The sequence below is a fragment of the Athene noctua genome, chromosome 3, assembly GCF_965140245.1.
Source record: "Athene noctua chromosome 3, bAthNoc1.hap1.1, whole genome shotgun sequence".
Lineage (NCBI taxonomy): Eukaryota > Metazoa > Chordata > Aves > Strigiformes > Strigidae > Athene > Athene noctua.
This window is the reverse complement of record NC_134039.1, coordinates 7,779,517-7,805,961: the sequence shown is the minus strand read 5'-3', so window position 1 is coordinate 7,805,961 and position 26,445 is coordinate 7,779,517. Positions and strand designations below refer to the sequence as shown.

Genomic DNA, 26,445 nt, shown 5'->3' with positions numbered 1-26,445 from the left:
TGAAAAGGCACCTTCTTGTTTGTTTCAGTATGTCATTCTGAAATGCAACTGAGAGATCCATTGTTTTGTTTGATTTTGAACATATCAACAGGAAATTAAAACATACAAACTGTAACTATTTGAAAGATTTTCCTTTCCAGTCGAGACATTCCTGGGTGAAAAAACATCCTGTTTCCCAACTAGCTCTCAGCAAGGCTTGGTTTCCCAAGGGGGAAGAGGATGCCCCAGGGGCTCTGGCAAACTCCCTTCTCTCTCTCTGGGATGCACTGTCTCTGCAGGGGATATTCAGATCAATATGTTTGGGACAATACAGCTGCACCCCAAGCAAGATCACATTGTATCCACCCCTGCTAATTAATTGTTCAGCCTTGGATGCTAATCTCTGATTCTATCCAGTCAAGGTTTGCTGTAGATTAATTACCTTATTACAATAACAGGATAAAACCAGTAATCTCTCAGACACCCCAACAGAAGTAATTTTAATGCTTATTCAGTTATTTTCACTCTGCCACCATGTGGGAGGAAAGACTTGACATTTCTGATCTTTCAGTATCTTCAAAGATAAACACTCTTTTTTCTGAAGGCATATATGAAATGAAGATGCTTTCCTGAAATGTTAAACAGTTATTCATGCCCTGATGCACAAAATGCACTTTTACATTCAAATTAATTTGTAAGTAAGTGAAAGTAAAATAAAGAAAAGCAACCTAACAGAGAGGATTGTTGTTCCATCATTATGTTCAGGTTAGCAAAACATTTTCTGAAGTTACATATTACACGAATCCTAGCTCTGCCTTACCAAAAATTGGAATGTCTGCAATGTAAGGAGTTGCAATGTTATATATTACTCCTGACTTAATTTTGTTAAATGTGATTATTCCTTCCTGTCATGCATAGGATTGACAATATTATGTCATGTGATATTTTATAGATTTCACTATACGACAGGATAGTGCTCTTTGTTTGCTATTAATAATACAGGGAGTCTTCTACTGTGGATTAATTTTATGACTGGCTATTTATCATGGGAAAAGCTGTGGTTTTATCATTGCAAAACATTGCTTAAGAAAAAAAAATGTACAAAAGAACTCAAAAATTAAAAGTTAGTTTTTGAACATTCTTAGAAGTGTAATAAAACCAATTCAGAACAATGATGGTAGTTTTGTTTGGAAGTATCTGTAGATTGTGGTGGATGTTCCATATTCCGGAGTACTGGCTGTGCTTTGCTGGAGGAGATGCATAAGGTTTCTGGCAAATCTTCCATTTACAACCTATCCCTATGATTTATTAGAGGTAAAACCAAGGAGTTCTCATTTATCTCCCAGATGATGTGTCTGGGACAAACCTGTCATTATTGCCTGACTGATTATTTCTGTCCCACTGTGTAATGTAAAACCATGCTTTTACTATGACGTGGCGACATTGTGAGTTACGGGCTCTATTGGCCCGTGAGAGATTTATCAATGCTTCTTTTATAAAAGTATGCAGAAGAAGGGTCACGCAAGCCATTATTGCTGCTACTGTCATGGCTAAAACAGAAAACCTTTACTCTGCAGCAATTGTTTCTGTGGAGCGTGAAATTATTATTACTTTTCTGTGTCACCAAACTCAGCAGCCCACATACCTCCACCAGCAGCTGCCTGATGACCGTGTCCTTCCGCCCTTTCTCAGGGGTCTCCACGATGGCGTTCCCACAAGGCTGCTGGTTCTGCAGGGCCTCAGTGCTCACCGAGAACTCCACCTGCCCTGGAGGAAACAGGGGTCAGCCAGCCCTGCCGGGCAGAGCCAGGGAAACATGGGTTTGTGTTTGTGCTGGGCACACTCTGGTGTGTTAGAGAAGATCTTCCAAGAGAATGAAACTTGAGAGAGTGTTTTATCTTGATCCAGGCCACCTCCTTTGTGATGGCCACCAGAGCATGTGTTAGTCCATAAGCAAGAAGAGTAGCGGAGGGGCAGGTCTTGTAAATCAGTCTTGTTCTGGGAGGCTTCAGAGAAAGCAAGCTTTGACTGAAATATTTCAGACCCAGCCACTTCAAGCTGAAACATTCTCTGCTCCACAACAGGAATGAATGAATGCTTTGCATGCATTAAGGGAGTTTGTGATTTCTAATCAAATGTTAACAAAACTATGGCCCATAAGACTTAAACAGTCTGTTTAGGGCTTGGAAACAGCATCCCAGTGTAGTGTCTCAACCTCAGAGTTGAACTTTGACTTTTTACGCTGACAAGACCCTTCCAGACAGGTTTGGAGTCACCTAGCTCCTCACACCGAAGATCTGATGTCATCCACAGATATCTGATCCCAGTATTTTCTTGTTGTCTGGTCTCTTACCTAGAGATCTTGGTGTTACTGCCCAAGCCACAGTTTTTCTTTCATTCACGCAGATGCAGTAGGATTCTTCCTGCTTCTCTACCGGAGTAGCCAGGAAATGAGTAGATTCAGCTAGAGACACACTGACCTGCCAGTTGCACAGAGAGGTATAATGAAGGTTGGAATTGAAGAGAAGCTGGGGTTGCTGGAGACAGTGCAGGACATGAAAACAGGTAGTGGAGCTGGTTATACCATGGTACTAGGAACTTACGGATGTGGCAGAGCAAGAACTGGGTGATAAAATGGGAAAAGAATGAGATGTGTACAATTGTAAGAGATTGGGGATGTAAGTGTAGAGAACAGGACATGTATCTTTGGAAAGGAAATAAGATTCTGGGAAAATGGAGAGCATGGATCTGTTGTGTGAGTAAAGGCAAAGCAATGACTACAAATTTAACCATGAATAAAAGACCCCCCTCATGATTAGTTAGGTGAAGAGGTAAACCACTCGCAGTGGGAAAGCTACTAAGGGAACAAGGGGGAGTGGAGTAAGGACCCTAGAAATATCAAACAAAACAGGGAAATAAATGAGAGTGTATTGCAATGGCTGGATCAGTGCGCCTCTTTTCAGCTTAATTCCTTTTAGAACAGGTTTGGATTTTTTTTGTAAAAAACTGAGCAAAGTGATTGAGATTTTGTTTGAATCACCTCCCAGATTCTCTCTTCTTTGTTGGTGTAATAATGCAGATAAGGATAGTAAAGCTATATAGATCTGCTCTGAGATGTTTATGTGAGATGAGACTAAAGGCTGAACACAGGTATCCACCCTGGTGAACCTGGAGTCTGTGAATAACCCAAGTTTCACATTTCTATAGGGCAATGACATATATTTGTGATGACAAGGCCAGGGGCCTCGTCAACAGGGCTTTAGGTTCCAAGCCAAATGCAGCTTTCAAAACTTTGTAGGAGAAGCATGTTCCCCCTTTGTTAAATACACCAAGATTCCTACATACATACACCTGTATGAAATTATAGTCAGAGATCAATTGCCTGGCTTGGGAAACCGTGTTATAAGTGACTCAGTGTAGCCTTCCCTAAGCTGTCAGACCGAGCAAAGTTGTGAATGTCTCTTACCCTGATGCAAGCAGCCAGGTAGTTGAAAACGGTGGCTTTCAGCGTGAAGGACTCACCACGCACCACAGAGTAGGGCAGGGTGAGCTCTACAAAGAAGGGCTGGAAGGCTCTGAGGGACACTGTCGGGGACAGGCCAAAGCCTGTGTCTGCCGAAGTGCAGAATGCATTGGCTTTCCACTCGGTGATGGTGTCAGGGATGGTCACATCTAGATCAGCATTTCCCTCCGAGCTGACGAGGGTCAGAGAACAAGATTTCAGTTATATTCTGGTGATCGTTTACGTTTTTCTCAGCCTACTGAACAACACCTGCTGACAGTAAACTCCTGACCAGCTGGGATATGGGCACTGGCTTTTGCATATCCTCCCAAAGCATCCTATACTTAGTGACCTTAAAAAATCCCTCTGTCTACTGAAATATTGATATTTCCATTTAGGCTTAAATATCTGCTGAAGTTTTCCCAAGTGACCACACTCTACATTCCCATAAACACTTACTTCACCGAAACTATGTCCCAGATCCATGTCTCAGGGAAGTACTTCCGAACGGTCTCCATGGGATTGCCAGCACCCATATGATCTGTCATGTCATCGTCAAACTCCTCAAGCAGATTCAATGCAGTGACTAGTAAATTTGTTCAAGGATAGGAAGGAAGAAGAAGACATGTCAAACTCCATTCTAATTCAGGGCACTTTCCTTCCAGGTAGTGGTTATTCTTAGCTAAAATTTTAAAACTGAAAGAACAATTTGAAACCTTGGCCACTGGAAACAAATGTATTTCTCTGTTGTCATCTCAATATTTAATTTTTTCTAACGTTGCTGCTCTTCTTACAGAGATTGGATGGGGTTGAACATTCTTCCCCCACTGCCATCAAAGCCAGCAGTTCCAAAAGAGCCATGTATGATGATGTTATTGAGAGTACATTTTTATTGCAATACAGAGTCAAATGTGGAACTTACTGCCTCTGGATATTACAGTTGCACATAATTTATTACATTTGGTTGAAGAATTGATTGTGTATATACATGACCAGAAACAGAAGCCACACTTAACCTGCCCTTCCTCTATCTGAGATTCTTTTGAGATGAATATGGGGCTTTACATCTCTGGCTGGTTCCAGAACAGGGAGATGCTTTCTCATACTGTTGCATAGTGTTGTGCCTTATGAAAGGCTTTCCATCAGCCTTAGAAGACTTTACATCTTCTCAAAACAGCCAGCTGTCTCAGGCCATTCTCTGAAGACAAACCCTGCATTTCAAAACCAAAGACCTGATCTGTTATGAATAGAAGGCTAGAAGCTATCACCAGACCAAAAGCTATCACTTTTTAATAAGAGCTGGGATACTGCACCAGAAAAGTCAGTGACTGGAAGCGGTACAGATGAATGTTGTGTTATAGGTGAGTGTAGCTTTTCTAATCTGAGAACTATTGAGGAAAAAAAATGTATTATCATTATTCTGTCTTCACAGTCACTGAAGCTGCAGAGAAGTGATGTGACCTACCCAGCCTCTTATAGTCATGTGAGTGGGAGAGTTGGGAACAGAACCAAATCTCTCAGCCTCCAGTGGTGAAATATCTACCCATGGAATTGTACCACCTTCTTGTTTGTCTTGGCCCACTTTTGCCCTAGTTGTTCCTCCAGTTACTGCTGGAACGTGACTGCCTAGGAGTAGAGACTTCATTTTTTAGGTTTCTATAGCTGGACTCAGATCTGATGAAAAAAAAGCCACTACTTGGAGCTGGCAGGCTGTTTTAGTGCCTACAGGATCCCTGCTGTAGGAGCTGGCATGGGAGTCACCGAGCACACACGGTTCTAGTCAGGCACACCAGTCTAGCTGGGGATAAGCAGGCAGAGGCGGAGCAATTTCATATTTCAGGACTGAGTCCAGAAGGAGTGATCCTGAATTAGGTCAGATATCTGAACAAAATCTGACCTGTCTGGTGTAATTAATATTCAAAGAAGTAGGGGGAAGGAAGGAAACAGGGTGGTGAATTTTAGGTAGTTGTGGGGGAGGTAAAATGAAGGAGGTACTAGAACCACTGTAACTCCTTTCCATCACGTGTCCTGGGTAATGCTGGCAGATTTCAGGCTTATGGATCTTGCTGCTAGTGAAGACTTTTAAGCCCAATTCCTAGTAAACAAAGAGAAAGAACAAAAAATATGCAAACACACTTTTGAAAATAAACTATTTTTAGTATGTGAAGAATAGATGTACTTGTCTGGTATCGATCAGAATAACAAAGGTTTGTATGTAAATGCCAGATAGGCTGGTTCAACCCAGATGTTGAGGCTTTAGCATGTTTACACTCCTGCTAAGGCTAAATCCTGGCAAGATCAGATGGAAAGCTAAGGCCACAGGTCTGCCTTGGGGATGTCTGCCTGGGTGAAAATGACACGTGTGAAAAGCGTTAGATTGAAGGTACCCAAAAAGTCTTGTGCAGGACTCTGTAGATGGGCATAGGTGGTTTTGTGTGTTATCAAAGAAATTGGCACTTTATTAAAGACCTATCTACACCAGATAGAGAACATGCATGACTGAGAAGGGAAAGTTTCTAGTATTATGGCACCAGAGGTCACTTCTCAGGACTGTTTCCTTACTCAAGCCCATTTGCAGGTGTCTCACTAGCAACGAGGAGGCTTTCAAAGTTTTAATGGTTCAGAGAAATACTCAAGTACCATGGGCTACACAGATGCAAGACCTGGGCCTGATTATTATCTTGTGTGCAAAAGTTAGCAAGCTCACAGCAAATTTCATTAAAAAGCCCTTCAGAACAGGTGAGAAGAGGAGAGGAGACTGAATTCCCAAAAGGAATAACAAAGTAAAACTAAAGGCTGGCACTTACTTTGAGAATGTCATAGGCATCACCTTCACCGTCAGGAGAAATGGGTATGTAGACAAATCCATTTAATAATATGTTGTCAAGTGACACACAAGGATTTACGTTGTCTTCTTCCAGGTAGTAGTCCTTGAAGCTATAACCCCGGATTTCTTTCAGTGGGAGAAGATCATACACCTGGGGAAATGCAAACAACCAGGGAAAAATGTGGCAGGTTAGCACTCACAGGCACACAGACACTACCTAACACTCCATCAATAAAAGCCAACTTCTAAAAAACAAGTGTAGCGAAAGCAATTACAAAAATACATGGCCCCTTGTCTATAGCGGTGTTAACAGGTACTTGGTTGGGATTTGTACTTGCTCATTACCAGGAATAGACAAGACTTACCGAGCTGGGAGAGAGCTCATCTTCAGGCTTCATAAGGAGAACGCTCTTGTCCACGGCACGGAGGGCACACAGGGACCTTGGTGAGGTATGGAGCTGCAGGCGTGTGTTGGAGGCAGGAAGACCTTCTTTGGGTACAAAACTCAGTCTGACCTGCAACCCCGAAAAGAAGTTAAAGCAGCCACTTTTCCAGATGCTGTTGCATGCTTTTGCACTGAAGCATCTAGCCTTGTGAACTGAGCTCTGCTAGTGCCTTGCAGTTCTTCTAATATTTATTCAGCTTTGACCAATGTAATCAATAATGATCAATGATTCTTATTCTGTCTTGCTCCACTTTTTATAGTTATGGCTTTGTACCTTATTCTGGAGTTTCAGTCACTAATCCTCAGTTAACATCTCGTCAGACCATTTCATGAACCCATTGTGAATTCTGCCTCCATTTTGGAACTCGTAACTGAACTACTAGCCTCAAGAGAAACATGGGTTGCATTAAACCCTGACTTATACTCACTTTATTAGGAAGGCAACTTTCAACCTGGAAATCTGCTGAACTGGCGATGACTTCCCCACTGGGTAAAATGGTATACACAAGCATCCGTGCCAGGGGAGCAATTGTTGCCTCAACAGGGAAGGTCAACTGAAATGTCCCATAAGCTATCAGAGAAAAAAGGCTAAGCAACATACAAGAAGTTCCAGTATATACATTTGCCTTCCCCGATAAAAAAATCAAGTTCACTCATGCTGAACATTTTTAGTTAGGAGGGGCAGGAATACGTGACTGAAGTCTACGGCTGTTGCTGAAGACATGTGCATTCAAATAGTGATTGTGTAATAACCAAATGAAATGAGTTTGGGGGTCCTCTACATGCCTTCAAGATTTTCTAGCATAATTTCTTGATGTTTCCAACCCTTTTTTTTCCTCAGATCTGTAGTCTACAAAAAATAAATGAGGGAAAAAAAGTAGAAAAAAGGGACCATTGTAATGGGTGTCAGCAGTCAAAGTTGCAGGGTGGCTGGAAGAATAACTTTGTGAAGTCACTGCTAAACACTGGACTATCACTCCAATCACGATGGAAAATGTCACTCTGTGTTGAAAGACTTTCTTGCTGGGCCTGAGCTTCATGTCACAATCTGAACAGGGTGATAGAACGTGTCTTGATATGAGAGAGGGTGTTAATTTAGTTACTGCTGCTAGTAAGGATGCAGAACTTTCTGTGAACATGCAGCACCTTTTCCTTCCCTCTACTGTTTATAGCCACTGCAGTGCAATTCCTTGTCATAGAGTTCCAAAATGTCTCCCTGGTCTTATTGTTGAAAAACTTTTAAACATGAATTATAGCCAGTCTCAGTTACTGAAATGTGTAACCCTTGGACGTTTATATGAATAAAATTAAATGTATTGGGGTGTGTGTGTTTGCCTGCTTGTAAGGGAGAAACAACACCCCAAAAATGAAGGAAAGTGAGAGAGAGAAAGAAAAGGAGACATGCCCTTCTTCCTTCTCACTGTACATGTGAGTCTCACAACACTGGTAAGCATCCGCAATCTGAATAGGGTGGAGTGGCCAGCAAAAAGTGTTGGTTTGAGGAAAAAATGATCAAAGCATTATGCATGGTTTTTTTGTCTTAAAAAAAAAAAAATTCGTCAAAAAATAACATCTGACAGAACTCAGCAAAACTAACCCAAGTCACTTAATCTACAAAGATTTAATTTTGAAAATACATTTCTCTATGCCCCCCCTGACCCCAAATTATCATCGGAGAGGCTAAAAATACATAGTTCTGCTCACCATCTCCATTATTCACAGTCAGATCATAGGTGTCTTCTAATATAATGCCTCCCTTGGCCATCACCTGTGTGACAGAGAAATCTTCCTGTAATTGTTGCTACCGGTGTTGAAAGGAAGGAGAATGAACATTCACTGGGTTAAATGCAGAGTGTGTATGAATAGCACTGCCAATGGTGAGCAAACCCAAGAAGATATAAGCAAGTGCCAGACTGGACTTTAACAGGTCTTTGGAGACAGAAATATTCACTCTTAGGAGGACCGATGTTTCCTCATTGGTCAGATCTGTCTTCCCTTTTGTACCTATGGTGTATATAGATCAGGTTCTAATGCACTCAAGTTTGGGGTCATACGCGTATTTCTAACAATTTGGAACAGACTGAGGATCAAAAGTTCTTCTCATTCCACTTTCAGTTGCAAGGTGAAACAGTCTGGAGAAAAATTTAATCAGGATTAGTTTCATAACTCACAGAGTTGGAATAGAAGAGCACAGGCTGGAAATAAGAGTTTGAATAAGGTATCTGAAGTCAGGCAGTAAACAATAGCCTGAATCCTACCTTCAGTTTCCTCATTTCTAGAAAAAGTTTTCTTTTTCACAGTCAAAACCACCTTTTATACAGTTACTTTCCATGTAGGATATCTATTCCATAGCACCACATTTTAATTTCAAGGTGTGGGATCCATGCCTATAAAAATTCCCTCGCTGTTTCATTACCTGCTGTATGTATAAACTTAAGTTTCCCAGGCTACCAGGATAAACAGGAATCTTGTGCTTCAATTTATTGTTAGCAGTCTTGAAAATAAGCATATGGACATCTTTACCACAGGTTTCTGTTTTTTTTTTTTTTTGTAATCTCAGTCTAAATCCTCCCCCGATGTTCTGTACAATCCATCAGGAGTGTCTGTTCCACTTATTTCTTCTAGTTCTCCAAGGTTACTTTCACTTCTTTTGCTAGTGTCATTAGATGGGATAACCAGAAAAATAAATGTAGGGGGAAAGAAGTTCTATTTGAATATTTATCTGATCCTTCCTGTTCTCCCAAGTGAAACTGATAGATCGTTGTTCAGTCACAGCTGAATTAGTCTCTTTTCTCTGCCCTCCAGAATGAACTAATTCTCAGTTTTCAATGCCAGCATATTACAGTCTGTTCCAATTACTGCGATATCCCAAACTTTCCGTCATTGCTTGATACACAGCCTAAGCTCTAAGCTTACTGGGCTTTTCTGGTACTGTAGTTAGAGGTGTTGCTTTAGTTTCAGTGGTCAGATGACTACCAAAGGACAAAACTGAGTAGGAGACAGCTTTCCTCCTCATCTTTCATCTTCTTGTTGTGGGGTGCTGGTTTCTGAGCTGTGACCGTATATGAACCAGAATTTGGAATGGGGGAAACTGGGAGTGGAGTATTATGAAATGAGAGTCTTGGATGGCTGCGCCCAAGACAATGCACTCTCCAGCAACTTTTTGTCTCTCTTCTGTTCTTAATAAAACATGTACACCCTACTCATGTCTGCAGACAGAAGACAACATGAGAAACATTACTGAAATGTGTTTAAATCTCACTACCACAGGCCAAACTTTCTGCTTCAAACTCGCTCTATCATTACTGGCTAAGGACTGACCATGTAGCAGTGCTGTGGTTACTCATCATGTAATGTAGCTATATGTGCCATAGTGCTCTCTGGCCATAGATCAAAGTAGCCACAAATAATTCTTACCAAATAGTAAATCACAATTTTCTTCTGCTCTCCTATGGCCTCTGGTGTGAAGATATAGTGCACCTGGATCTCCGTGGGGGAACCACAAGTTAATGTCTCAGGCTTTGGCTCAATTTTGAGGAAGCTCTTACTGGGGGAGTAAAACCGATTTATTCTGCGCATGGCATGCTCATATGAAGGTGTGATCCATTCGCTGTCATAGCAGTTCAGTTCAGGTTTATGATCAGCCTGATAGAGAAGAAGAAGAAGTTCATAGCTGACCAAAACCAGGTAACAAGTCACATGAAAGTCCACAAAAGAAACTGTGTATGTTTTATGTTTCCCATTCTTAGAAGAAGGTAGAAAACATACATAGGAGACACACAGAGGAGAGGTGACCTGCCAAGAAATTTGCTTTATCTTCCAATTGGCAGAAAGACCAATAACCCATGGACAGATATTTCCCCTGCTGATCAGAAAGACAGAGGCTTACCCCAGTTCCTCTGCCCTGTCTCTGCCACTCACTCGGATTTCCAGGGAGGCTTGTGTGAAGGTGGTAGTGTCTATGGAAAACCAGGATTGTCCCTGCTCATCTGTAGTGTAATTCCCTTCCACAGAATCCACAGAAATCGTGATAGTTTCATTGGCAATTGGAGCATCAGTGCCATCTACCAGCTTCACCTAACAGAGCAAAAACAAACTTCAGATTTTAGACTAGTAACAGAAAATAATTCCCAAGTCCTAAACCCTCTTCCTTCTTTTTCTCCTTGCCAGGCAGGATGTTTCTTTACAGAGAAGAACAGAAGACATGGACATGTGTGAGGTGAGTCCCGAGTTGTGTGAGGCATCGACTGAGAAAATTCTCAGCAAAACAATCTGATCAGTCCAGGGAAATTATCTGTCAGGGTCCTAAGTTCCTCAGTAGGTTTTGATTCCCCTGGTCAGCCTCATATGGGACCTCCACCACCTGTCATTTACCTCTTGATTCAGGAACTCTAAGTTCAGGTTTGTGCCTTGCTGCAGTCCTTGTCTACAGCTACATTGGAGGTAGACCTACACCCAGCTCTTTCTCCTGCTGTTCCCATCTGGTTAACTGGACTTTCTTGGTCCAGCTCAGCCTGGACTCATCACCTCATATTGTCTGGTGGTCACTGGACTGTTGGTGGAACCTGTTACCGTCACCACCCCTGCTCTGCTCAGTCTGTTTGGGTACTGTGGGTCTGTGTCCTTGTTGATGAGGTCACTACACCTACCTGCCTTGTGGTCAGAACTGTGTCAGAAGAACAGGCCTTCTGTTCTGTGCTAGGCTGATGTCAGGAGGTTCATGTGTCTGTTAGACTGTCCCAACTATCAGTAATTCACCTGCCTGTGCAAAGGCAGAGGAAGGTTGACCGTGTCATTTACACACACTGCTATTCCATCTGATGGAATTCTGCACTTGTGGGTTTGCTAGGCCGTTCACTGTTCAGGGTTTCAGAAGCTCCCTACCTTCCCAAAGAGTGGGATCCCTGGTCTGTACAGAGAGTCCAGCAGGTCAAAGCTGATTTTGCTCATGACAGGTGTGATTCCACAGGACCCTGTTCCAGTCATCTCTATTCCTGAAAAAGAGAGCACAATAAAGAGGGATCAGTAATGAATAGCAGCATTTCTAGACATGTTACCTCACATTCCTCATCTTTGCCAGGCCCTCCTGTTATGGCCTGCCATCACTTTGGCACCTCCATGTGATACGTACCTGTGCCATCTTCTGTGATCTTGCCTCGTACCTCAATGCTCATCTCATATCCCCTCCGCTGAAGCTGAAATATCTTGGTCCTTACTACACCAGAAGCACACCCACGAGCATCTGCCTAAGCAGGGGATTGGAAAGAAAATAGGAATTCCATGAACAAATTTAGTGCCTTGTGGGACAGGAATAGATAACCCAAACCCAACATGCTTAAATTCTGTTCATGAAGTTATGTTCTAGGTTGTCTCCAAGACCAGAACTTGTTTATAGCCTGTTTCCTAGTGTTTCATCCACACATTTTCTGTGTTCTGTGAGATAGTTGACAAGTTCTTGAGGTTCTCCAAGGTACACACCAGTTTTCTTGCTAACTCCCTCCTTAGTTCTGTTTTTCTTGCTGTTTCTTCTATTGTCTTCACTCTCTTCCTTGTTGCCCTTTCTCCTTTCTCCTGTGTTTGACGCATATACAATACTGCTTTCTTGTTTTCTCCTCATCTTCTTTGCTTCTTGCTCCCTGACAGTCCCTCCCACAGTTACAAAATCATTTCACATATTCTTCTCCCAGCTGGGGATCAATAGCAGGGACCTCACAGCTGTTAACTAGAGATTTGTCACTAGTTTCAATGGAGTCAGGATTTCAGCTGTGGGGTTTTCTTCATCAGTTCTGTTTCCAGTTTAAAGACTCACCTCTTACAAATGCCTTCCTCTGAGAACATCTACTGAGAACTTTTGCCTGAACACAGTGCTATCTATTTCTGATGTTCTGCTATCTCCCAACAGTCACAGATTTGGCCTCCCTTAGCCAACCTTGCCCATTACCTATAAGAAAGCCCCTCACCTTTGGGACTCACCTGCTTAGTGAATTCTTCACAAACAGCTTCTGCTTCTTTTCCATAACAATTTGAAGCAGAATGGGAAAATTTCCGGCACACCTGGACATGCACCAAACCAGGAACAGGTTTCCCATAGGTGTACCTATGATCACAAAGTGTTAATACGTTAGATGATGAGACAATTAGTCAGTCATACTCAGACACATCTGCTTAAAGATCTCTGTGGATGACTTCCTAATATTTCTTCTTAAAAGCTGAGTAATCTGATATTTTAATGATTCTAGTGATAACATTTCCATCATTTCCATGTGAGATTCTTCCATCATCAGAATCTGTTCTAGGTGGGAGGTCTCTGCAGGAATGACAAAGATTGTCTGAAGAAAATTATTTCAGCCAGCAGTATCCTTGTATCACAGACTGCTGAAGGTTCAGTGAAGTAGAAAGACAGCCAGAAGCTCAGGAGAAACAGTTTACAAATTAAAAATGAGAACACCAGGTTTGTGCCACCTGTTTAAGTGATGTCTGATCTGACATCTCTGAGTATTTGAGGGTTCAGGATTGGCAGAGGAGCTTTAACTGAAGAAATGTTAAAGACAGAAAGAGAAAATGTATGGTAAATTGGGAGGAGAGAGCTGCAGATCGGTTTGGAATCATCTATTAAGGAACATAAGACCCTTCACTTTGCCTGTTGGGGCCAAGTAGCAGGCTCAGGATTGGTAGGGTGGAAGAAGCCTGCACTACATGTCTGGGAAGATTATGACAGACCTTCCCCAGCTCTTTCTTTGGTCCTCAGCAGAAAGGAGAAGTGAAGGATAAGCAAGAGAGATTTACTCCAACTCTGTGACTCACAGACCACAGACGGACACTGGAAGCTCCTTGTCCTTAATAGTGATCATCTTGGGCAGCTTCACCAGGACCTCGTACTTGGGCAGCACTAGATGGGAGAGAGAAAGTCTGATATGAGAAGAGTGAAGGAGAGCTGTGTACTACACAGCAACCCCAACACAGAGCCAGGATCATCTTAACATGAACCATCACCTATCTGTGGTCTTCAGTTTGGCTCTGCTACCCCTTCCTTAGGTTTTTTCAGCCTTCACCACTGTTTGGGTTTAAAGGGAATTAAGGAGGGCTGTACCCTTACCTTCCCTCCTTTGCAGAGCATGCTCGTGGGGCCCCATTGGCACCAGACAGATGTGTAAATCCCTTACATATCCCCACTCGGACACACTGGTCCTGAGTGTTGTTTCACAACACATAATTTGAAACTAAGACTTGGAGCAGCACATTCACCACTTTTGTAATTTACCACATTGAAAAGGCTTGAATCATTGATTGTCTTGGCTGTTTCTTACTGTCCTGGAGATCCCAGGTTGCTCTTAGGCATGTGAAACTGTTCTGCATGTCCAAACAGTTCTAGTGAATCTAGCCTTCAACTCTCAGGTCTATATTTTCAAGTAGACGAGGCAGCAATAAAGCCTGATATAAGGGGTGGCAATTAAAAGGCATATTTTGCTCCTGAGTAGTAAAACACATACATCTTTCCATATTGCATCCTGCAACCCTAAGCCCCCAACTGCTCAAGCCCAGGATTGGACTGAAGCATATAATGGCTTGCTTCCAGGTGGTACACCTGAGGTTTTTTTCACAGTGAAAGGAAATAAGAGGAGGGAGGGTGCACACCCAGACCTAGGAACTGGAAAGAAATTCTGGGTTATACAGTTTAGACATATTTGCTTCTAGGATGGGAGGCAAAGCTCAATGTTTCAACCTCAGGACACATTTCCCCAAAAGGCTGTGAGAGAATTAGCAATAGGGGAGATTCAGGGGAATAAGACTAAAGAACAAATAAAAGAAAAATAAGTTTAGTGTGAGGCTAAGAAAGGGCCATACATCCTTGATTTGGAGGACATTCAGAATAAGAGGCAGAGCCCATCTGTCACCATGGCAGGCGGAAGCCTGTAGCCTGGTTTGTGTTGAAATTATTGACCATGTCCACACTAGGCACCATGCCTGACTCTACCAAATAACCCAGCTCCCATGGACTTCAGTGACAATCTTCTTCGGGTTGCACCTGGTTTCTTCCAGAAACAGCAGGTTCTGAGCAACATGCTGGGTCATTCAGGCTCCGGGGGGAGCCTGGAAGTGCAGAGCACCAGCCAGTGGTCTCCTCAGGTGCACAGTCTAGCCAGAGTACACATCTACAAACACCTGAGAAATTTTGTCACAGAACTGAGGGTTATGTGCTCCCTGGGGCAGCACATTTCTTCTTACTCAGTCTCTACTACTAGACTCTTTGCATCTGCTTATAACATTTGTGGAGTGTTCTTCTTCAAACTGAAGTCTTCTACCAAACATGTTTTCTGAGCTTTTGTAGAAACAAGGAAGAAGAGGAAAAAGAGAGAGGTCTGCAAGTGTATAAATGGAACCGATGCAGATGATGCAGCAAAACAGAGTTACCGAAATATTGTTAACTCTTACTCCGTATTTAGTGCTACTTGCAACAAGCTGCTGACTGAAAGGTGACTAAAACAAAGTTGGCTGAAGTTGGTGCCACAAGCCATGCAGAGGAAGCCTGTCAAACCCTGTACTCCCAAGAGCACAATGAGCAAAGACAAGCTCAGGCAGGTAGCAGAGATGCCTGAAAGTGAACAACCACCTCGGATACTCAGCACTTTCTGGGTCAGCCCCTCTGAACTCCATTGTCTATGTATTCAGTCCCTCCCTTCTCCATGACATTCTCCGAAACTCCAAATTGACGGGTCACAGTAAAGGCATTGATGTCAGCCCCACTTGCAGCCCATACCTCCTCTCCTTACCGTATTCCTCCACGCTGAAGGAGTGCTCCACATAGGAGGTGAAGCTCTTCTGCACGACTATTTTGTAGGAGCCTTGGATGGGATCTGAGGTGAGGGGGAAGGAGAGCTGTGCAAGGCCAGTCTCTAGTTCCACCCCTTGCCACTGGTACACACGGTTCCTCTGGGGATCCTGCAGGTGAGGGTAACTCAGGGTCACAAGGCAGTACAGGAGGCTCCCAGGGACAGAGCAATGGAGTGCCCAGTGTATGTACATCCCAGCTGAGAAATGCCCAGCCATAAATATTCAATAATCTGTGAGGGTCTGTGAGCACTTACCTGTCAATTCTATATAACTAGCACACAAGAAAGCTTTTTAACCCTGGAGGTCCTGTGTTGTCTCCCCCTCAGCTCTATCTGCATGCTTAAGAAGGATGGGGCCAGGAAGCTGGGAAAGACAGACTGTCAAAGTAACATGGCAAAGAGATGGATAGCAGGAGTAAGTGGAGCACAGGGAGAACGGAGGGAAGTTTCAGTCTCCTTCACTTGCTATACAGCCTGCTAAAAGGTTTTTTTCAATGCCTGGAATAGAGATGCATAATCTGCTGAGGATTGAGACACCTGATCTGTCTGTGGGACAGAGAAATGTAGATATGTAAGAGTTCAAAACTTGTAGTAGGGTGGGGAACTGGGGATAGGAACAGAGGAAAGTATATCCCACATATGTGCATCCAGCTAAGAGTCTCTCCCTGCCCCTAATGCTGGAGCTGAAATCTCATCACTACTACAGCTGAGTATTGCTCATTGCAAACTATCAATAGGCTGTGCTCCAAATTCATCAGCTGAGTCCCAGATTTCTTGTAGAAGTCACTGAACCAGTGCAGTGATGCTGCATAATTTGATGCTCGCTTTTCAGGCTTCTCAGCAGGATGGTTAATGTTTACAGTCTTTTGTTTTCTGCTTGCTCCTTGCATTGTACCTTGACTGGCACCAAAAGTCTATTTACTCTAGATTGGTATGTGACTCAAGGTATGTGACTGTGTACATTTACTTCACTGAGATTTTATCTCAGGGTTTAGGGAAAAGGGGATGTGAATGACATCCCACAGCTGGAGGTCACTGGTCAGGGGACAGAAGAGGAGGCCTTCTTCCCAAGAAGAAGGAAGGCACAGTCAGTAAAATGCACCCTATGGATCTGACCAAATCCTCTTCATTGTCATATTTCAACCCTGCTGAAAAGCTCACCACTTCTTGTGAGGGACACATCCAGGCTTCTTTGGAAGAGGAATTCAAGAAACTGTTTACAGTTGGGCTTGTGAACTTGTTGCCATTTCTGTCATGTATTTATAGGGAAGGCCTGAATGTCAGTTTGTTTGCTTTTCCTCAGAAACACTTTTTTTAAAAAAAATGTCAGAAGCAATAGGTCAGGATAATAGTTCAGAAATAATAGGCTCATACTAACTTCTACCTTTGTGGCTGGCTATGATCAGTTAGTGACATTAAGGGTGTGGGCTGATGAACATTTATTTCCTTAGCACTGCTGACCTTAAGATGTCATCTTTCTTCACTCCTGCCACCCTTTCCTTTGGGCCAGTCCAAATCTCATGCAAGCATGTGGCAAACTTCACTGGCAGTCTGATCTGGTCGAAAAAAACTCTAAAGAAAAATGGTGAATTTGTTGCCAGGTGAGTGTCCCACTCTACAAGACTGCCTTGTAGACATCTGTGAAATCCAAACAAAGAGCAGTGCTGGACTGAGAAAGAGCATTGAGGAAGGGCAAGGTGATGGTGGGATTGGAGAACAAGGTCTACATAAAATGGCCTAAACAGCATGGAGAAACACCATACCCCACAGGCTGGAGCTGTAAACACAAGATGGCCTTCCTAGTGATTTTAAATTGAAGCCTTCCATGGTACTGACACACACAAAAAAACCCCAAATTATTCAGCTTGTTAAGCAAAAGCATGGGATTTCTGGAGGCAGTGGATAGGATTTATTTCTTCTTGCTCCTTCCATGAAATTCCTGTACTCAGTGAAATATTGAAAGGGAAAAGACCTGTTCTACAACCCCATGGGAGAGCCTTAGCAGCAGGTAGTTCTGAGATGTTCTTCTCCACCTGCTATTCCACACCACACACTCTCTTACTCTTCTTTCTCCAAATATTCACAGACTGTCAGTGGCCTACCAGCTCTGCAGCTCTGTTCTGGAAGTTTGCTGACGGGAAAAGAGAGTGACAGCACTGTGGCAGGAGGGTAGAAAAGAGGAGCAGAGCCTGTTTCTGGCCCACCTTCTGCCTCCCCAGTTGTGACAACACCCCCAACTCTAAGAGAGAGATGATGCGGAACGGAGACAGCAACCCCAAGCAGCAAGAAACAATGACAGGACTGACTACATAGGACCCATAACCACGCAAACCAGATTAAGATTTATGCACACCAGTTTCAGTACTCTCTGTACTGTTATTATGGCTTCAGGGTCCATTGCTGGGTCCTTCCCATCAGTTTTTTACCAGAAGATGTCCCAGATAATATTTGTAAATTTTGCTTTATCAGCTGAAAAAGTGAATACTTGAATCATTAACAGAAACATCCTTCCTATTAACTTTTGTCTGTCACTGAAGTTCAACTGTTTAAAAAAAAAAAAAAAAGAGAAAAAAAAGAGCATGCTTGGGAATGTAGGGGACATCTACTTACATAATTTTGTTTCTTTAGTTTTGTTGGTTTTTTTAAACACAGTTCTGTGGTTTCAACCACACTTGGCAGACAGAAAATCTTAGTTCTGCTTGGGAAGAGGAATAAGCCATTCTGATATGACCTGTAGGCAAGTGTTACTCTGTTCACAGCATGGCTTGCCCTGATTAACTATTTTGTTCCTACAGCACATTCCCCAGTCAAAGAACCATTGTCAGAACCTATTCTGATGCCCAACTGCTCAGCCTTCTTTTACACAAATGAAAAAAGTCATACACCCATTTTTTTCCCTTTCACCTCAGCCTGAAAACGTCACTGTGGGAGACTACTACCTCTGTGCCTGCACATTTTGTTGGAATAATAGGCATGTAGTTATCCACTCACCTGAACATAGACAAATGGAAACTGTGGGTAAAGAACAAAAGAAAATCTGTGTTAGAAATATTAGTCACATATGGATGGAAGCAATTTCCAGATTTGGACTGAAGGGCAGAACAACCTTCTAAGAAGTCCTTTGAGTTCTTCCTTTTTTTGTACTTGCTCTGTTTCCTTAGTTCTTCATGGCTAAGGGAACCTCCTCTATAATATTTTAGAGCCCCAACTTTTTGTTTTACCACAATATGAAAATGTAACGAAGGAAGAGTTTTCAAAGAACTTGTCTGCATGAGGAACTGATTGCCAAATAAGCTAAGAAGTGGACTTACACCACTGACCAGTTCCTTAAAACTAAGTCCTTGTCATGCTTCACTCTCTACCTCTAAGCACGTGGTTGCATCTACTGCCAGAAATAGCTGCACATCTGCCACTTTCAATGGAAACTTGTCCCACCCATTTTTTCAGTAAGGAGATCCCTGCCTACATGCTTAGCTCCATACATTCCTTTGCAAATCTGGTTCTAAACACCTTGAAATAGGGGGCATGTTTCTCAGTCAATAGAGACAGGTAGAGCGTGTTCCAGGACAGGACAAGGAATGGGTCAGGGATGGTGAGAGTAATAAGGGATCATATGATTTAAAGGCTGTCTTCAGTGGTTCTGAGTGATGACAGTAATGGTGTTAATTGTGAATTAAGCCTCCTGGTTAACAACAAGGAATTATGGCTCTACCTTCTCGTTCAGCGGGTAGAAGTCTTTGTCCAGAGAGACGATCCGAAACAGAACTGAAGGGTGTAATGGAAAAGAAGGAAATTCCACTGTTAAATTTGTAGGCATTACCAGGAAATGTCAGTGTTTCAAAAATTTAAAACGCGGATTCATTCCACAGATCAACAGGCTCTGAACTGAGATCTCTAAGTTATGGAAGCAATTACTTCAGGCTCTTTCTCTTGCAGATGGTGAGACCCAGATAAATTTAGAAGAATAACCAAGCTGAATTGTCACTTGGGCATGCCTGTCCTGCTTTGTTGATTCAGGTGCAGCTAAGGGAGACTATGCTTTGAATTCATCCCAGATTTGTGCCTCTAGTTGAGTAGAATGAATCTGAGCCTGTGCCTACATCTGTCTGAGATGCTGTGCCTGGAGGATGGAGAATAAGAATGATGAAGGTACCACATACCCTAGATCTCAGTTGACAGAAAAATTTACTGAGCCCTTTAACTCTCCCCATGAAGGAGTTTGAAAACATTAATAAAAGACCTCAGGGGAATGAAACCCTTAAGTTTTTTGGCTGTCAGAGTCACCACCAACCCAATTCCTCGTACCTGTCTGTCCTGGCTTGTAGATGGGTTTGTCTGTCTGGACGAAGACCAAGCTCTCAGAATTCTTGACCAGCACTGACTTGCGGCTCCTGAACTGCAGCGTCGCCCCCTTCACCGTCACAGTGAGAAATGCCACAGATGTGCTATTGGATTTTGGAAGCTAAGGAAAATGAAGAGGATAACTTCTTTACTGATTCACCCCACTGCACTAAGCCTTTGAGGGACATAGTATTAGCTAGGTCTGAAAGTTTACTAGAAGGGACACCAAAGACTCAATGCTGGAAGCAAGAGAAAAACATGATTTTCTGATATGAACTTGTCTCCTCTGTCTCAAAAGAATCTTTTTCATTCAGGAATTGTTGCAATGATAGATCTCGATTTCCTTGAGTTTTCTCCATACTGCTTCTTTCTCTCCTTCCAATACCAGAAGCCTTTTCCCTTCCTTCATTTATACACAACACTCTCCTTAGAGAAATATTGAATCTGATCTTGTTCCATCCTGTGATTTATCAAAATGGAAATCAACCCAGATTTGTTATTTAGTGGGTGGGACTAGTTGCTTACATCACTTACCAACCAGCCTTCTGCAGGAAACAATAATTAATAAGCTCCAGAAGGAGATGAATGACCTCATGGATCTCACTGTCTTTAACCATTCCTCAGCTTCTAGAGTTCTTGTTCCACTACACTATTTTTCCTCTGAGGTTTACCAGACCAAACAAACATGGGGTATGTTTCTTCAGTCAAAGTTCTAGGATGAAGGATCCCAAAAGAATTCTCTGAACCCTGCATGCACAGAAATATCACGTGGGACAGAATTTGATAATGGTAGAAAATTATTCCTCACAAGGCTACCACATTCATTTTTTCACATCAAATTAATTTTTTGTTTGGCTTAGTTTGCAAGTCTCTGATTGCAAAGTGTCTGATTATTCATTTCTGGTCTGTTTAGATCTACTACAACACATCGGTAAACACAAGGGATCACCCCGAAGGATGGGCACTCACAGAGAAAGGGATGCAGGTGAACACATCCTTCTCGGACACCACGTCATCAATCAAGCTCCTGTTTTCCCCTTGATACTCAAGTGTGGCACTCAGCGTCACAGACTCGTTCAGGTGGGTCAGCTGAACACAGACTTTCTCAGGAGAATCGGTGTGTATCAGAAAGGGCAGTAGCACCATATACTGCCTAGGAAGAGAGGGAAGAAAGAATCAGAAGGATCAGAAATGTGAAACAGTTTTAAAGAAACAGTATTAAGTGAAAGGAACTTAACAAATCAGCATGCCTAATCCATTACTGTCCCTGTGAACTGCACTGCACATACACATGAGCATTCATTTTATTTTGGGTTTATACATATTAAACTGCCTAACTAATTAGCCTAAAAGCAGGAAAATGCTTGCAGTGGAAGGAACAATTTCTATGCTAATAGAGAGTCCTTTACAAAGGATGTTTTGTTCGGCTTCACAGCAGGGCATAAGGATGGTGTGAAAGGTTCCAGGCTGTTAATTGATTTTTGTATATCCCACAGTCTCCTATTGAGAGTCAAAGGCACTAGCTAAAAGAGGTTGAAAATTCAGCAGTTTTAGGGTTGAAAAAACCACCCACTTGTCTGGCTGCTCCTGTCTTTGCCTGTCCAGGTTTCCAAATCCTTCTCATGCTGAGCAAAAATGTGAGTGCTTGCAGTTCGGAACCTTATTAAGATGAGCACACAAAGGATTTCAGAGAGTAGTGTTTTATTGCAACACAAGTGTACTTGCATCTTCAAAGAGCTTTTGACAAAGGTCCCTGCAAAAGACCCTTAAATTAAACTGTCATCCAATAAAAGGGATTATTTTACTATGTTTTTATAATAAAACAAATTATTAATTCTGACCTGGATGAATTGGCTGAAATATAAGACTCAAAGGGTAGGAACCAGTGAAAATCTCCAGTCTGTCTTGGCACCCTTGTTGTTCAGGACACTTTTAAACAATTTGGGAAGTATAATTTTCTAATAATTGTCCAGGAGAAAAAATATTTTGGAAAACTTGTCATAGGGTGGGACTGTGTAGCAAAAATGGCAAATGAACTGTTCATAAAGGGAAAATAATTAATAGAGAAAGAAAAAATTACTCCAACAGTATGAATGCCATTGTGTGTATGCTGTGTTTATAAGTGGGCTATTACCACTCAGACATGAGCACTGTTGATCAGAACTGAAAATTCTCGTTCAGTGACAAGTAACAGTGGACTGTAGGGAAGTGTTCAGAAGGAAACAGAGGACAAATCAGAACACATTATTTTGCCATTCTGTAATTGCAAGGTACTTCCACATCTCACATCTGACATGCACTTAAAAAATGGATTTAGCAGAAAAAAATTAGTGAAAGATGGCAGAGATGATCTGAAATCTGGAATAATTTCCATAGGAGGAGACACTACACAGATTAAGACTCTTCAGCTTTGGAAAAATGTATGACAGAAAGCTCTTAAGTCATGACATGCACAAAAGAAAGTACGGTTTGTTCATCACCTGTGACAACACGCGTAGTAAGCAACACTAGGTGAAAATACTAAGCAGCTGGCTTAAAAACAGAAGGAAGTAGAAACTTTTTCACTAATGTACAAAATTAAACTCAAGAACTTAATGCTATCAAGTGTACAATTCCGGTATGGCCTGTGCCTCTTGAGCCTTCCAGTGCTCTGAAGCAGTCCAAGAAGGGCACACATACCCAGGCTGCATCGGGTGATAGACAGCACCTGACTGTCCTTCCCTAGGTGAGGAACAAAAGGACACCATGAGTTGGGTAATTAGGGCCTTACCTGCCTGTCCAGCCACGTGCAGGCACATAACAGAAGCTGTCACTCCCCTCCTGCCAGTAACTCTCCAAGGCATGTGGTATCTGCCCTACAGCACTGGCTACATAAAATTTGGCATGAGGGTTATAAAGGCACAGAGATCTGCTACTCCTGATATTAAAATGTTGGCTATTAAAAATGTTCTGGGTAAATTCATTGCCCAGAAATGGCTAGAAAATATAGCAGCACAGGTGTAATCCTTGCCACCGTAAGACTTTGAACCTCTGATAGAAGCCTCATAAGGCTACAGTGGGTGGGAAACTCATTTCTTGCCTTGCCCCTCTACTCTGTCCCTTAACAACTGACTGACCACCAAAGCAGACAGAATAAAGAGCCAATGTAGTCATCTTGTCTGATGCTGGACCATTTTTATGGGCCTGGTGTTCTTTTTTCATTGTGCACGTTCAGGCTATCCAGACGCAGCAGCAGGAGGTTCGGGTGGCAATGCAGTCCATGGGGTATATTAATGCATGGGATGACACCTGTGCTCAGGACTGCTCAGACCACTTTTCCATGGGCTCTCCACTGGGGAAGGCTGATGTGCCCCTTGCCAGGTGGTGCCAGTTCTGGGGAAAGGAGATATCTGGGCCCATCCAGAGCTACGCTATTGCCTGGGCTCTGAGGTTTTGGGACATCCTAAAGCTACTGTGAAGGCAGTGGGACCCAGGTGATACCTCCCTTTCCCTCACCACCAGGCAACGGGATAAAACATGGTAAGGAGCCAGCCAGCAGCTCTGGTCAGTCCATGCTGCTGCAGAAGCAGTGAAAGGAGGGAGCTCCAGCCACCCAGAGTGACTTACCGCTTGTGGCTATCTGGTTGCTCCAGTGCTCCCCTTCCTCCACAGCCTCACCCTGTGCCTGCTTCCCCTAATCTCATCTCCGCTGCCCCGTCAGTGGCACTGGCAATCTGACTATAGCATCCAGTCTACCCAAGGGACAGCATGACCTAGTTCGTGGGGAATTTGGCCTCATTCCTCTTCCTGTTCACTGTTCTGATGAAATTTTGGCCAACGTGCAGAACTGCCCCCTCCACCAGCTTCCCTGCCTTTGAAACAAGGATATGAAATACACTGCTTATAGACCTCCCTTTAGCTGTTTTGGGATGTGTTGATGAAAAGAGCTAGACAAATTAAAGTACTATGAGAGTTTTGAACAACTTGGGTCACAAAGTCCGTGTATAGACATTCCAGGAAAAAAAGCATCTGGGCTGCCAAAAGAGACAGCCTGCCTGCATGTAACAAACTGTTCTGACAACAGAAGCAGTGCATCTGAGGCAAAAATGATGAGTTTGTCTGTATAAAGAAGATAGTACTCTAGCTTAAGATGGACTAATGTCTGTGTATTGATTCTCAGCTGCTTCCTAGAACAAACATCCAACCCAAGAAGGCAGCTCCATCAGTCCAAACTCATACCTGCCAATTCAAGTGCCATCATGACCCTACGTTTCTGATCATGTGCAGTGTATTCCCAAACATGCACACTGCATTGTAAAACAGGTGGCATGCACAACAACATACCAGAATAGCAGAACAATACCTCCTGTTGAATTCTTCCAGACTCAGACACAGAGCAAGAAAAAAAAATAATCTTGCTGTCAGTATCTTACAGAGTGATAAAATTTTTGGTTTCAAGTGACCTCTGGTTGTCTCAAGACCAACTCCTCTCCTGGAACAGGGCTGTTACAAAGGACTCTACAGATGGAATTTTCACCATCTGTCTGGGTCACCGGTTCCAGTGCTGCACTAACTTGGTGACTAGGTTTTTTTCTAATATGGAGCCTGAACCTTGATTGTGTTTGCTGTGCAGCAGCTCACACCTGAAACAGAAATATCAGCAACTGCTGCTGCTCAAAGAAGTGATCTCCCTACTTGTGCAGGGCACAGTAAGCAGGTCTTGGTTAGAAACGTCATTGTCTTCTGTACAAGCACAGCTTCCCTTCTACAGCATCTGATCTACCCTACAGCATAAAAACCAGAACCAGTACTCTCGTACTAACTAGCAATTCACTGCTCAGACTCCACCACCTCCCTGCCGGGCTCCTATCTTCATTCTGTGGACCCCAGCTACACCCCTCTCTCTCCCACCTCTCTCAGCCCTTTTTCCTTCTCCCATCAGCAACCAAGGGCAACATGTTGCTCATAGGAGAGGTCTGAGCAGTACAGATTCATTCCCTTTCCCCTTGATTTTGGACAGGGATGAATTAAGATTACTTAATCTTATTTACTTAATTGCATCAGATTATTGTAGGGACACCAGAGAGCTCTGCCTGACCTGCTGATCTACCCCAGAAGCACCCAAACAGGGCAGATGAACGAGGGGTTGATGATACCGTGGACTCAAAGGTCCTTCAGTTTGAGCTGGTGACCACTTCACCTCTGGCCACACAGTAAGTGGCAGCAGTAATGCTGCACCTTCTGCTACAGCTGTTGCCACTACTGTGGTGTTTGTGGCCATGAAACCTCTTTAGGCTGGCATTTACGAGACCTGTGCTAGTGAGAACTGCGCTTCTGCCAGCACAGCAAGAAGCACAGCCTGTGACAGCAGCCAGGGTCTGAAGAGGAAGGCTGCTCCCATCCAGATTAGAAGCTCCGGAGCAACCCTCTCTGATAGGTGAGGCTGGGGTGGGGATGCCAAACTCTGGTCAGTCCACACCATCCCGGGCTGCCCCTCTGCTCGGGGCCCTCAGCAGAGTGGGTGCTGCAGCCCCAGGGCTGGATGCCCCAGGGGAGGGTGCCAGCACCAGGCTCTGCGCCGGAGGAAGAGAATCTAGGTCACAGATCCTTTTTGGGAACAAGTACATCTGATGCTGCCAAGGGAAACAAAGTGAATTGAAAGGAATAGGAGAAAAGGGAGAAAAGCGTCTTGAAAGCAACAGGAGAACGGGGAGAAAAGACTCAGTGACTGAAACAGGGATAATACAGGAAAGGTAAGTACATGGATTCTGGCAGCATGCCCACAAAACCCCAGGCACCTGACGGTTTCTAGGAATGAATATACTTAGACAAAGATGTTGTGAGGATCCAGGGCTGGACTAGCAGACAGCTGTGGGGGGTTGCAGGGTGGGAGTGGGGAGCACTGACAGGGCTCTGCAGGAAACTGAGGGCTTTGCTAGAATTGGGATGCAGGGCAGGAGTGGAAGAAACGGACACAGCTATTTGACAGAAAGGAAGAAAACTGAACAGAAAAAGGAGCACTAAGACCTCCCTCCCCCTGCTCTACATGTGTAGCTTACGGTTCTGTGGTGGGAGAGGTATTTCCAGGAAGGAAGAAGAGGAGGAGGAGGAAGATTGGTTTGCTGGGCAGCCTGTCCTTCCCCATGGTGTAGAGCAGGTCGTGGTGAATCAAGCAGACACCCAGCCTGGTCCGGCGCTGCTGTTTTCCTGCACCTTGTATTTCTCCTCCACTCTCTGCTGGGTCAGCCTCTTTATAGCTTCTCTCTGCAAACAGCCCAGGGGCTGGAGGAGATAAGGGCTGGGGGCCAGGACCCATCAGGAAACAGGGAGGCGGTAAGGAGGAGCTGGAACAGAGGGACAGTATTTGGCCAGAGACTTTTCAAGTGGGGGAAGGGTATTTACTGGACAGTGCTTATATTAGAAATGTGTGAGTGCCTTCTTTAAGCCATCAGAAATCCATAGTGTTGGGGAAATGAACTATGTCCAACACAGAATAATATTCCCTGTGAGCAGCATCCAATCAGGGCACTCTGATGTGGAG

At 43.5% G+C, this 26,445-nt stretch overlaps 1 protein-coding gene across 5 annotated transcripts in view; it reads right to left on the bottom strand.

Moving 5' to 3' along the window:
* Nucleotides 1–26,206, bottom strand: part of LOC141958877 (alpha-2-macroglobulin-like) — a 40,115-nt gene extending 13,909 nt beyond the window's left edge. The window contains exons 1-21 of one of the 5 annotated variants that reach the window (XM_074901867.1): nucleotides 25,964–26,206; nucleotides 20,895–21,078; nucleotides 19,890–20,046; nucleotides 19,297–19,349; nucleotides 18,576–18,596; nucleotides 15,525–15,693; nucleotides 13,558–13,642; nucleotides 12,727–12,850; nucleotides 11,885–11,999; nucleotides 11,638–11,747; nucleotides 10,675–10,830; nucleotides 10,171–10,398; nucleotides 8,458–8,521; nucleotides 7,182–7,324; nucleotides 6,674–6,823; nucleotides 6,289–6,459; nucleotides 5,477–5,576; nucleotides 3,941–4,067; nucleotides 3,446–3,674; nucleotides 2,333–2,459; nucleotides 1,625–1,746 (exon numbers count right to left, since the gene is read on the bottom strand). In XM_074901867.1, the coding sequence (XP_074757968.1) occupies nucleotides 1,625–1,746; nucleotides 2,333–2,459; nucleotides 3,446–3,674; nucleotides 3,941–4,067; nucleotides 5,477–5,576; nucleotides 6,289–6,459; nucleotides 6,674–6,823; nucleotides 7,182–7,324; nucleotides 8,458–8,521; nucleotides 10,171–10,398; nucleotides 10,675–10,830; nucleotides 11,638–11,747; nucleotides 11,885–11,999; nucleotides 12,727–12,850; nucleotides 13,558–13,642; nucleotides 15,525–15,693; nucleotides 18,576–18,596; nucleotides 19,297–19,349; nucleotides 19,890–20,046; nucleotides 20,895–21,078; nucleotides 25,964–26,049 (2,721 nt within the window). In that variant the 5' untranslated portion in view covers nucleotides 26,050–26,206. Of the gene's footprint in view, nucleotides 1–1,624; nucleotides 1,747–2,332; nucleotides 2,460–3,445; nucleotides 3,675–3,940; nucleotides 4,068–5,476; nucleotides 5,577–6,288; nucleotides 6,460–6,673; nucleotides 6,824–7,181; nucleotides 7,325–8,457; nucleotides 8,522–10,170; nucleotides 10,399–10,674; nucleotides 10,831–11,637; nucleotides 11,748–11,884; nucleotides 12,000–12,722; nucleotides 12,851–13,557; nucleotides 13,643–15,524; nucleotides 15,694–18,575; nucleotides 18,597–19,296; nucleotides 19,350–19,889; nucleotides 20,047–20,894; nucleotides 21,079–23,531; nucleotides 23,625–25,963 lie in introns of those variants that run through there. The other 4 variants (XM_074901865.1, XM_074901863.1, XM_074901864.1 and 1 more) reach the window with 4 other exon arrangements.
* Between the last annotated feature and the right edge of the window lie 239 nt (nucleotides 26,207–26,445).